Raw genomic sequence first — 12,618 nt, 5'->3', positions numbered from 1 at the left:
TCTCCATCATGTCCCATACTGCAGTACTGGCTCTAGCCAGCAGATGGCACCATTGTATAATGGCAGAAAGAGAAAGCCACCTAGGAAACCTGAATCCAAAATTGGATTGCAAAGGGTTAAAGGTAACTTGCACTATAAACTACGTTACGGTGCAGGGAGACAGGTGTCCCCTTCTAAAGATTGCGCAGCAAGTCTAACGCTCTTCAATTTCATAATTAAATTGCAACACCCATCTTTTCGTAGTAATGACTATGCAATAATTTGCAGTTTCTGGGAATTTTTTTTTAATGTTAATATATATTATGCATTTTTACACTTTGCTTCACAAATGGAGGCAAGCAAAAAAATCTTACTCTTGAGAGCCCCTCAAAATGAGCCATCTATGTCACATCCACAGGCAATTACAGCACACTGTGTTCGTCAAGTGAACTCCATGAAAACAAATATTTGGTATAAATCAAGTATTACACTGAAATACTGATAAATAGTTCAACTTTATTTTGGGGGTCAGTCATCCTGCAATTAGAAGATGGTATGGATATATATGAACAATAAGTAAAATCTTGAGAATACAATCCGATCAGAAAAATATGCACTTACAATGTATCTAAATTACATATCTGTGAGTTCAAAATACATAACAGTGATTCCTTTAGTGGGTTGTGTTAAAACAAACTAATACATTCATATTGCAAACCTACTACACAGGTATAGTATTCAGAAGTGCCCAGGAAACACATCTAGATCCATGTACATTAAATGATCTTCTCATCTAGAGACGTTTTTACACGAATACACAGTAAAGCCATCTGTTGGAGATTGAGGCTTTTAATACTCGCACAACCTGATAGCATATTCCTGAGATTGCAAGTGTTATAACAATATGAAGAATTAAAAGGGAACCTATCACGCCCTCAAAACACCCTAAACTAAGCTATAGTGCTGTTAGAGGACGTGACAGGGAGCCGGAGAATGTATATTCTATATTCCCTGCTCCAGTGCCATCACTTTCTGAAGATAGCATGGTGCTGGAAAATCGGACTCTTTTCCAAGTTCTGTGCGTGGGTACTCCTATACAAGTCTGTGGGAGAAGCAAGTGCATGATGGGACAGTGAAAAGAATCAGATTTTCCAACACAGCGCGAATTCCAGAGGGTGACAGCGCTGGATTGTGGGAGTGTATTAAAAAAAACAAACATCACCTGGCTCCCTTACAGCACAATAACTCAGTTTATGGTGCTCTGACAGGTTCCCCTTAAATAGAATACTGATGCTATTTGTTCTCTTTACGTCAGTCTTTATGCTTGTAGTTCATATAATGACACTAATGTAGCACCCATCACATGACTACAGTTTTGCTCATAGAAATGTATACTTATAACTTGCTACAACCTTCTAGAATGGATTAAATGATTGGTCTTGGGGAAGGGGGTATAAAATTGCAAGTTCTGGATCAAAGTGCATTGTGAAAAAACAGCAGCTTTTTGGAGAACCGTTTTCTTCAGCTAACTTTATTTGTGACATGGCTTAAAACACATAATAAGCTTATGAGCATAAAAAGTGATAAGGCGATTTGCAAGAAACACATTTTGTTTAGCATAAAGCACATGTGTCAATTTTATGTGCCCTGCAGAAGATACAGAGCACTTTTTTTTTTAAATGAAAGGCACCTATTGGCAAAGTCTGGACGCATTTCTCAAAGTCCCGTTGGATGTCAAGGTAAAGGATGTGTAAGTGTAATTTCAATGTATTTTGGTATCAGCCGATGTCTCCCTGACTTGATGTCAGCTGGCAGGTGTATTTTCCATAGTTGATAAAAGTCTTGTCAGCTGGGCTCGCTGGGCTGGTGTAATCTGCTGCGTCATGTGCACAATGCAGTCCATCGTTATTTCCGGGTTAGCCAGGACCAGACTGTAGAAGGTAAAACAGAGCTGAAGTATTGACACCATATTTACAGGGAAAATTAAAATAAACAAGTTACTTTATCTATCTATATCGAAGATTCCCTCCCACTCACCCTCGGATATGTTTGAGGGCATAGTCTCTCTTCAGGTATTTTATGTTTTCCCGGATAGCAGATCTTGCACCATCTTCCTCTTGTAGATGTTTCTCCAGCCACTCCACCACCACTTGGTTATTGTCCCACAGATATGCCTTGAGAGCACAAACAGAAATGACGTTGATTTACCTATTAATTCTCCCCAGGGCTGGGAGATTTGGTAAAAAACTTTCACAAAGGGGAAATCGCATGCACGGCAATTCCTTAATATATACTGATTAAATGGGACAATTCTAATAATCAGTTCTTATCAAAGAATTGAAGTCTATGTGATTCCCTTATGAAAAAGAATGGGGTATGAACTTTATTAATATATACAAAAAGGATGGGATTCCACATTCCCAGTCATCCCAGCCCGCATATTCTATGTACCCCCCACCCCCATCACAGACCTCACTTTCCCCAGCTTCGCCCACAGGAAGCAGGGCTAATCTTGATTTCATGATTCTGACAAAAGTTACAATCATGCCTCTGCAAAATGACAATTAATGGAATGAATGAATTCCATTGCCCAGCCCTGCTTCTCCCGTGTGTTTTTTTTCTTCAAATTAGAAGATTTTTTTTTTTCTTTCAAAGTGTTTTTATTGCTTTTTCATTAACCATACTTGTACATTATTACACATAAGGAAAACTTAATGATACTTTACGGCTCGTACGTGTGACGAGAAAATTTTTAAATTTTAGGTTTCTTGTACGAAATCAACCAATAAAACTCCTTAAACTAAGCAGTTTCCTATGCGTGTTGCTTCTTATAAATAACATTAACAAGAGGGAAAATTAAGTTCTAAACAGACATGAAGACAAGGGCAACAAGGAAGGGGGGGAAGGAGGGGGGGGGGGGGTTATCCAGAGTCTATTCCTGACTCTACTAACTGTTAAATATATGTCACACGCTCAATCACATTTGCCCGTGAGTAGCCATCTTGAGAACATGGGCGTATTTCGTGTGTCTATCCATGTAGCCCAGGTTCGATAAAACTTATCATATCCCGTCAGATCTTCCGATACTCTAAGTCTCTCCAATCTTTCAATCTCATCCATCACTCCTACCCATGCACTTCTGGGGATCTCCACGCTCTGTTTCCAAAATCTAGGAATCACCTGCCTTGTAGCTATAATGAAGAATTTTAGTAAGCCCGTTTTGAGAGATTGAGCCTCCTCGTGGGCGATGGACAGGAGTGCCAACTCAGGTGTCAGGACGAGTAATTGTCTACACACCTTTTCAAATAAGTGTTTTACTTCTTGCCATGTGGTTGCAACCATGGGGCATTCCCACCAGATGTGGAGCATTGAACCGATGTCTGCTCTGCAACGCCAACAAATGTTCGGGGTTGAGGGAAAGAAGGAGTGCAATCTCTCTGGGGTCAGGTACCATCTTGATATAATCTTAAAATTTAGTTCCTGGAGTCTACTGGAGATTGACATTTTATGAGTAAGCTGAAACGCTTTATCCCACGATTCCGCCGTAAATGACCGGCCTAATGCTTCCTCCCATGCGCCTGTCCATCTGGGTTGGTGATTCCCCAGTTGCTCCTCCACTAATTGGTTGTAGAGTTTTGATACTGTATGTCTAGGAGCTTCCGAGGCACAGTATAGTCTCTCGAAGGGGGTATGTGTCATGTTCCATCCTCGAGCAGGTTTAATCCTACCCAGGTAGCTACGTATTTGTAGATACTGCATCCATGAGCCCGGGGCCGACCCCTGGGACCCCCGCAAAGACCCCAACTCCCGTATGTCTCCTGACTCTACCATTTCACCCACCCTGGCCTCCACTCCTATGGGTAAAAACTAGAAGATTTTTTTTTTAATTAGACGACTGCAAAGGCTATGTGCTCCAATGCATCTAACTTAAAAATTGAAGCGCTTTTTGTGAATAGTCTTAACTGTAACATTCAGAATAAAAATATGGCACCTTGACAGCTCCTTCTGTCTCCATAAACCAGCGGCGAAGCATGGACTGGATGTGTATGTCACTGAGCTCACTATTCGCATGAAGGATCTCCCTCTTCACACCTTCCTCCAGGAGGAGGCGTCGCAATCTCCAATATAAGAAAGTCCTTGCCTCCTTCCACTCCAGAATATCCTGATGTTTACAAGAAACAGATTGTATGTCAGATACATAATGTAAGGTATGAGTTTATATAGCCCACATAATGTCAATAGTTAGTTCTAATTGTATTTTGCTAAAAGTAGCAAAAATGAGATGTAGCCATTGGTAGATAAAACACAAAATGCAAACCAGTGTACAAATCTAGGCCCCAACTCCTCCCCCCTTCCAATTCAATTATCTTAGAATGAACAAAAATCACTCACTCATGTATGTACTATCGCAGAATTACACCTAACAAATAAAAGGTAGGAACAGGCTGTTCTTAACTGTAATGACTCCTTTCTCTTGCATTCTCCCAGGTGTATCATGCAGATCTGCAAACTTCACAGCAATCTGGTGGTAAATGGGAAGTAGCTGTTCCTCTCTTGCCTTTAGTTTCTTTTCAAAGTTCTTACGCTCCAACTCTGAAAGTTCAGGGGTACCTCAAGAAATGTAAGGAAATGGTATATTAAATGCAGCTCTGCATTTCCCACAAAGTGGTGTACCATACACAAGCACCATACCTCTTGTAAAGGCTATGGACACCTTCGGGGAAGCAAAGTTTGCTTCTCGGTTAGGAAGAGGGATTTGACAAGTGGATCTGAATTGAGCATTCTGCGATTGCCGACTGCGCAATACGCGGGCATTGAAATGCATTGACTGCCGACCAGTTCGCTCATCGTCACTTGCTCTGTTTTACTGCGGATTCCATGCATATGGGCTCTATTGATCTTTATGGATGCATTTGATCCGCAGTGCAATTAACAAATTCACTTGCAAGTTGCTAGTCCAGATACAAATGGTATAAAGAAAGCAGGGATTTGTGGGCAGACAATGCAGGACAGAGCCTGGGGAGCAACACCCCCATCCAGACCGCTGTCTGCAACCTCTGAATGACTACCTGTTTACTCTGAATAGAGTCAGGTGGCCAGAAGTTTTCCCCAATGCGGTCCACCTTCCTTCAGTGAGCGATTCTTGCTCCAGCGCAAAAGCACAGGAGCGATAATCGTAGGGATGACTGTCGGGCACTTAAGCGTCACACAACTAACTGTCCCATGTAAGATGACCCCTCAGACTGCAGCTTCTATATACAGTGATATGTAGAGGCTGCAGAAGACAAACTGCAAAATTTGAAATTGAACTCTATTGCAAAAGTGGAAGTCAGCACAAAATACATGCATTTAAAGTGGGGAAAAAATTGCCCCCCAAAAAGTGTCAACAGCCTTTAACATCTGCTCATTGTACTCACCAAGTTGTTCTACAATCTGGGTATAAGCTGGATCTAGTCTCCTCATGGTCTTAATGAGGTCTTTTTTTCTGAAGCGGATTTCCACTGTGCCCTCTGCTTCCAGGACACCACCTCTGAAAGGAAAGAAAAGGTTGATGATAAAGTCATATAGGGTAGACAATACTATACTATTTTGTATATAACCCTCAACTACACTTGCATGTAATCGGTTTTTCACAGAAAGTGAACACACTATGGTATACTTAAACATGCTGTATTTTACAAAGCACATTTTGGTACTAGGGAGCACATTCAGAGCCCTAAATAACTTTAAAAAGAAGTTTAATCAGTATAACAGTGTTAGACGGCTGATATCAAAACTACTAAACTTGAAGAAAACTTCAGGAAATGTTATACAAGAAAAATCAATATTTATGGGTTCTCTAGACACATTGGTAACCTAGAAGGAGTTACGGAAATCATACAATTTCCATTTCCTTATTTACAAATAAAAACATTAGAATAATGGAACATGTTTCACCATCTGGTTCCCTATAACTTCTTATATAAACCAAGGTTTACCCACCTGCTATCCTTGTCTGCATACAGTTCCATGTAGAGAGGATTGATTGTAGGATCAATGACGACCCACGATCCTCCTCTTAGCTCAGCATGTGGTGGGATGTATACCAGCACAGGCTGCTTGAATTCTCTAAGGCTGTCCACAATGTATGCCCCAAACTTTAGCACCTGATCGTACATATCTGTAACAGACAATATAAATAGGCTTAACATTTTGCAAATAAGGTAGAAATGCAGAACAGTGACATGGGATTAAGAGTTCAAACAGAAAATGTAATAGTATAGTATAAAGGTACAAGAAAGTTTTCAGCTATGCTTTAGGCAACTCTTGCCATGTTCCACATTCACATTCCAGATAGATACATCCTCCTGTTACGATTTTCTTTTAATTAACAGTATATTTGTTACCATCGATATAATTGATCCAATTGCAGTGTTTTTAACTTACCTTTCATACCACCAGAAAATCCTCTCCAGTTGGCAAAGATTATTAAGGACAGCCCCTCACGGTTGAAGTCTTTAATAGCCTGTGCAGTTTTAAATGCGGAATCTGGAAACCATACCTGTCCAGCCTGTTGGATTAACTGAAAAAAAGACCACATTGACAACCCATCAGAAACTCGTTTTAGCAATTACTGCATCTTAGCTTTCTAAATCATAAGGAAAACATTCAAAGACAGAAACCTATTCAGAGCACCTACTGTATGAAGTGGTAGATATTCACTTCATTTCGTGTTCAAACTAATGGGGAAACTAACTACAAAGATCACAGGATGACTGAAATCACCTTGGCTTCGGATTCAGGGTTCGCTGGATCAGCTGGTACAGCCATCTCTACAGTCCGGGTCTCCACAGCAATAACTCCCAATGGTATTCCTCCTAATCTGAAAAACAAGTCAGACATATCAAAATATTACCCCTAGGCCATTTTCACATCAGAGTATTATGGTAGCACTGCCTTTATCACCATATACCTTGCCCGTCCCACCACTACAGTCTGTGCCCAGCGTTGCATGATCTCCTTGAAGCTTCCATGATCAAAGAAACCACTCTGCCATGTCCCTTTGACAGCTACAAAAGATATAAACGATTGTTTGTAAACACTAACTATTAATGCATTATGAAGAAGATGGGATATAGCCTATGGACATACTGGGATGAGGTCTTCCAGCAAGCATCCAGCGGGGATCATAGGGAGCCTTTGTCGGAATAAACTCAATATGACGGTCGATTGGGTCACAAGGTGAAATAACAGGGACTGGACTTTGTTTGTCCTTGAGATATGGGTAAACATATACATACATATGAGTAGATGTATTATTTTTGAGTCTATCCTAATAATTGGTACCATTTTCTTTAGTATAATCCCCCCCCAACCCTCTACCCAATTAAAAAAAACAACATTCAATCAGTGAAACCACTTTGAAATTGCTATCCAAAATTACATTAAATAAATGTTACTCTCAAAGGCGTGCTCACCAGAGATGAGCGAGTATACTCGCTAAGGCACATTACTCGAGTGAGTAGTGCCTTAGCCGAGTATCTCCCCGCTCGCCTCTAAAGATTCAGGGGGCGGGGAGCGGCTGGGGAGAGCGGGGAGGAACGGAGGGGAGATCTCTCTCTGCCTCTCTCCCCCCCGCAACTCACCTGTCACCCGCGCCGGCCCCCGAATCTTTAGAGACGAGCGGGGAGATACTCGGCTAAGGCACTACTCGCTCGAGTAATGTGCCTTACCGAGTATACTCGCTCATCTCTAGTGGTCACGCTTAAGATGATGCAAACTATACATAATACATGGTAGGACTGAAAATCAGTCACATAATATCTAGTCTTGCTAAAGGGGTGGGGGTTTCCTGTGCATGCAAGCGTATGTTTGGTGTGCACACACATACCTGCTGTTACATGGAAATAATTAAGACCTGAGAAAAGTAACTTACCTTTGGCATATAAGAAAGCCATTGAAGAATTGTATACACTCCCTCAAAATCATCAGGGACAATTGTGTGAGACACTCCGTTATTACCCATGATCTGCACCCCTCCCAACTGGTTATTAGAGGTATACACTTCACGGCCAAGAACCTAAAAAAGACATATGTGTAATCAGAAATATTCTTAAAACGTTCTCCTCTGAAGAAATATTAGTTCTCTGTAAGCCATTTTAATTTAGCTTGATGTATAATTTTTACAACTACATGTTTCTTAACGTGGGAAATGTAACCCCTACATTAACTATCCAAGGAATGCAACCTTGACTTACCTTGTTTAGGGCACTTGCACCAGTTAAAATAATATGGGAATTCTCTACTTGTATTACACGCTGACCCAGCCTCACCAAGTAGGCTCCAATCCCAATTGCACGACATGTGACCTTAAGAAAACCAGAGAATGTGAATGTTCCAAACAAAAGTCAACATCAGTACATATAAAAGCAATATAATGATCTGATCAGACACAAATGTAAACCATGCATTACAGATGTAGCAAGTGCCAATAGAATAGGCAGTGTGTGACTATGGAGTGGTTAGCACGCTATTCTGATAACATGACTATTAGACAAGTGTACTATCTACACTGAACAATCGCTGCATTACAGACCGCGTGATATTTTGTGATCAGTAATGCAGTACACCATGATAGCCAGGACACCATTTACTCTCAACTAATGTGCTGCGCAGTCATGGGTAAAAATGGCGACTTGAGTGACTGACCACGGGCTGATTGTTGATGCTTGGAGATGTCGCACTTGTTTGTTGTTCCTAGACCATGGTATCACGAGCTTATCAAGACTGGTTGAACTATGGACAGACATCTAACAAAAGATCACCCAGCAGCAGGCCACGCGTGGTTGATCCTGGAGGCAAGCGTCAGTTGGCACGTCTGTGAGTCCAGCAATGATGTACCACAGCAGATCAACTGACCCTGCAGTACAACAGTAGGGAAGTTAGACAAATTTCCACAAAGACCTAGCAGCATACCTTGTGTTGACTGGGGTTCAACAGCTGAAAATTGGCAAGGGTGCCCCTGATGGTGCGGCGTTATTACCAGCAACGCCTCGCATGATCCCAGGAAAAACTGTAGTCTGTAGTGATAAGCCCCGTTTCCTACTGAACACAATATGGATGCCCAGGTTCGTATCTGGCATAAACAACATGAAGCAGTATCCTAGGGTGCATTGTTGTGTTTCAATGGGCCAATGATAATGGTGTCATAGTCTAGGGAGCGTTTTTTCTGGCATGACCTACGATTGGTAATCATACCACAATCCTTGAATGGTGAACGGACCTGTTAGCGGACCATCTGCACCCATATCTTCAGAAAGTTTTACTGGACCACATTGCCATCTTTCAAAAGGACAATGCTCTGTGTCATCGAGTACGATCACTTGGGATTGATTGTAGGTACACTACAATGAAATCTCTACACTGCCTCGGCCCCCAAACTTACCAGAATGTATCCCCATCGAACATGTTTGGGATATGCTGGAATGGGTGGTGAGATCTGCTAAATGTGCACCAACTAATAGAGTTAGTGCAGTGAGCATTAGTGGAGTATGGCGAATGCTCGCGGCCTTGTGGAATTTGTTCCCTAACGTCCGACAGCTGTGATCGCACAAAAAGGAGCAGTTATAGTTCAGCGTAGAGTAGTGCACAATGTATACTGTTGGCGCTTGCTACATCTGTACCTAGCACTGTTTAAATTAAAGAAAAAATTAAAAGTCATGTCAAACTATGTACATCAGAGAACAGGGATGAGTGCATATACCATGCTGATGGTTATAATTTCATCATATGCCAGAGATGACTCGCCAGCGATTGTTCCTGATCCTCTCAGATTCTCTACTCCGATTCCTTCCTCTTTTCCAATAATGTCAGTCAGTACATACCTGTGTGTAGAATAATGCATGTTAGAAAGTTAAAATAAGCATTCCAAGATTCAGTAAATATACTGGTTGCAAGGCATAAGTACCTTGATTCACCTTCATCTTCCACATGTTCACAATGTACAGCATTAAGTGAGCTAATCCGTGTATAGTCCTGAGGCGTCAGATACAAATACTTGAAACCCTGGAGAGACAAAAAATCCAACCACTTTAATGCAGAAAACCAGTTAAACTTTCTGAAGGACAGAAAGGGAATTCATGCTTTACGTCCTATTCTAAAAAAAATGGAAACCACAATCATGCCCATAATCAACAAATGTACTACCTATTTTCAGGGTATGTCTTATTTTCAGGGAAACAGGGTACTTTAAAAGAAAAATAAATAAAACTAACTTGGTCTATATTTAACATATAAATCAGGTCATTCATCAGGTCTCTTGGGACAGTTTAGCCTGAACACTATGCATGTCCCTTAAACTCACTTTGTAGGGATCAGAGGGATCAATCCAAGCTACTTGAAACATGTGTCTGAGTTCCTCTGCCAGCCCTATGCGGGCACCACTGTTAGCCGCAATATAAATTCGAGGGATCCCTTCTTTCCTAGCAAGCTCTGACGCTCGCAAAAAGAGCATATCTTCCTGTGGGCCAAAGGAACCAATCTTGTAGGTGATGTCATTGCAGATTACAATGATCTCACGTCCATTTGGATACTCAGGAGGTTTAATCTTCATCTTGAAAGCAACCATTCCAACCTAATACAGAGAGGAGATAAAGAGAGATGGCTTCATACAACAGAGTTATATTATTACTAGAGATGAGCGAGCATACTCGCTAAGGACAATTACTCGATTGAGCATTGTCCTTAGCGAGTACCTGCCCGCTCGGAAGAAAAGATTCGGCTGCCGGCGGCGGGCGGCTGGGGAGAGCGGGGAGGAACGGATGGGAGATCTCTCTCTCCCTCTCTTCCCCCCTGCTCACTGCCGCAACTCACCTCTCACCCGCGTCTGCAGCTGAACCTTTTCTTCCGAGCGGGCAGGTACTCGCTAAGGACAATGCTCGATCGAGTAATTGCCCTTAGCGAGTATGCTCGCTCATCTCTAATTATTACCCTTTACACATTTTTAGATTCTCGCTGCTTGTTGATATACGTAATTACGGTGCAACATTTTTTTCGCATTACTTTATTATTGTGCGTTATTTACAAAAAGCACAATTCCTCGTCCTTCTAGTTCTATGACATGTAAAACTGACATTATTATTCTACTTGGAGCTACTGCAGCTCATGTAGTTGTGTTACCCATTCTGTAGTAAATGAGAGCGTTTCCTCCTGCAGGCCATATTTCCTGACAGGAGCCACAAGCTTAAACAGTCCTTGACCACCAGTATTGCTAAACTGGCCTTACACAACATCTGACCAACATCTGATGTTGATAGGGCATCCTGACATTAGATGCCACCTGATCCTTTGTTGATGTGCAGCTCCCATAGGGGTCTGGCACTAGCTTATCCCCCTCTTCCAATTGAAGTACACATGCATACTCACCTGAGCCACGCATTTTTACGAGAGGGGGAAGCTGAGAGAGAACGGTCAACCAGACACATTTTTCTTAAATAGACACCATCTACAGAGTATTTTTGGCCTTCGATTGCTATGCTATCTTTTGCACAAAGATTAGAAAGCAAGCCAAAATATATAAAAATTACCTCATTTCCACCAGGTAATCTGTTCATCTGAACCAACTGACCCTGGCTGTCAAGGACCAATTCTGTATAGGTGAGAATATCCGAGTTCCGATGTTCTTCTGGTCCCCACAGTTTAAACAAAGCCTGAAATAAGACAATACAAGACTTAAATGGGTGTCCCCACCTAGGACTTTTTTAATTGCATATTGACAGGATAGTCCATGAAACGCCAAACAGATGGTGGGACCTGCATCGGTCAGACTTTTATGGAATATCTAGTGCACATGCGATGATAGTCTCAAATGGGTATACCGCGTCACCCGAAAGTGGATAACTGGTATGTTTCCGCAGGGCCCCCCATCACTCGAAAATGACTGACAGCTTTGTTTACTCGAATTGGAAATATTTTGTTAAGTGCATATATCGGATAAAAACTAAATATTTTTTTAATGCATTGGATATATATTTATATAAAACAAAATTAAAATGTACATTTATTTTTACAGATGATCTTTGAAGCAATCTCTTCATAGTTTGTAGCTTTGCTGGGCATGTAGGATAGCAGGTTACTTTTTCTTCTGTATACATTTTTTTTCTTGGCTATGAACAATTGGAGAATTTTCTACGCTTCCTGCAAGAAATTCACACACGTCTAAGGGCTCATTCACAAGAACGTTTTCCCCCCATTCAGTCTATCCATCGCTCTGTTCCATTTTTGTAGCAAAGAAAAGGAATTGAAACGGAATGAAACTATCATTTTTTTTACACAATTATTTTAATAAAGCCTTAAAAAATGGAAAGCAAATGAAGCTTTCAGTCTGCTTTTATTAAGTTTGGTTTCCGTTTTTTAAATGGAACAAATAGCGCAGTCTGCAATAATCCACCAACTCCTGCGAACAGAAACCATTTCTGCCTCCTTTCGAATTGTTTCCATTCAACAGAAAGCAGCTCTTACGTGTCATTTTTCACTTTTTCTTTCTCTTCAAGAGTGATTTGATCTAAGGGTTCTTCTATACTGTATTTTCTAGTTCATCAATTTTCTTCAGAATCCAAATAATTTTCTTTGGAATTGGACTAACCAGACATAACTAGATTT

At 41.2% G+C, this 12,618-nt stretch overlaps 1 protein-coding gene across 2 annotated transcripts in view; it reads right to left on the bottom strand.

The window, feature by feature from the left end:
• Positions 1–475: 475 nt before the first annotated feature.
• The window catches only part of ACACB (acetyl-CoA carboxylase beta), a 115,696-nt gene continuing 103,553 nt past the window's right edge, over positions 476–12,618 (bottom strand). For both annotated transcript variants that reach the window (XM_066603861.1, XM_066603862.1), the window contains 16 exons: positions 11,544–11,666; positions 10,322–10,591; positions 9,926–10,023; positions 9,722–9,842; positions 8,217–8,327; positions 7,895–8,038; positions 7,111–7,231; positions 6,932–7,028; positions 6,745–6,841; positions 6,406–6,541; positions 5,962–6,139; positions 5,397–5,509; positions 4,436–4,590; positions 3,971–4,141; positions 2,017–2,153; positions 476–1,910 (listed from right to left, as the gene is read on the bottom strand). In XM_066603861.1, coding sequence (XP_066459958.1) covers positions 1,784–1,910; positions 2,017–2,153; positions 3,971–4,141; positions 4,436–4,590; positions 5,397–5,509; positions 5,962–6,139; positions 6,406–6,541; positions 6,745–6,841; positions 6,932–7,028; positions 7,111–7,231; positions 7,895–8,038; positions 8,217–8,327; positions 9,722–9,842; positions 9,926–10,023; positions 10,322–10,591; positions 11,544–11,666 — 2,199 coding nt within the window. In that variant the 3' untranslated portion in view covers positions 476–1,783. The remainder of the gene's footprint in view (positions 1,911–2,016; positions 2,154–3,970; positions 4,142–4,435; positions 4,591–5,396; positions 5,510–5,961; positions 6,140–6,405; positions 6,542–6,744; positions 6,842–6,931; positions 7,029–7,110; positions 7,232–7,894; positions 8,039–8,216; positions 8,328–9,721; positions 9,843–9,925; positions 10,024–10,321; positions 10,592–11,543; positions 11,667–12,618) is intronic.

The sequence above is a fragment of the Eleutherodactylus coqui genome, chromosome 5 (genome assembly GCF_035609145.1).
Source record: "Eleutherodactylus coqui strain aEleCoq1 chromosome 5, aEleCoq1.hap1, whole genome shotgun sequence".
NCBI lineage: Eukaryota > Metazoa > Chordata > Amphibia > Anura > Eleutherodactylidae > Eleutherodactylus > Eleutherodactylus coqui.
Note: the sequence above shows the minus strand (reverse complement) of the source record. Positions and strands in the feature narration are given on the sequence as shown.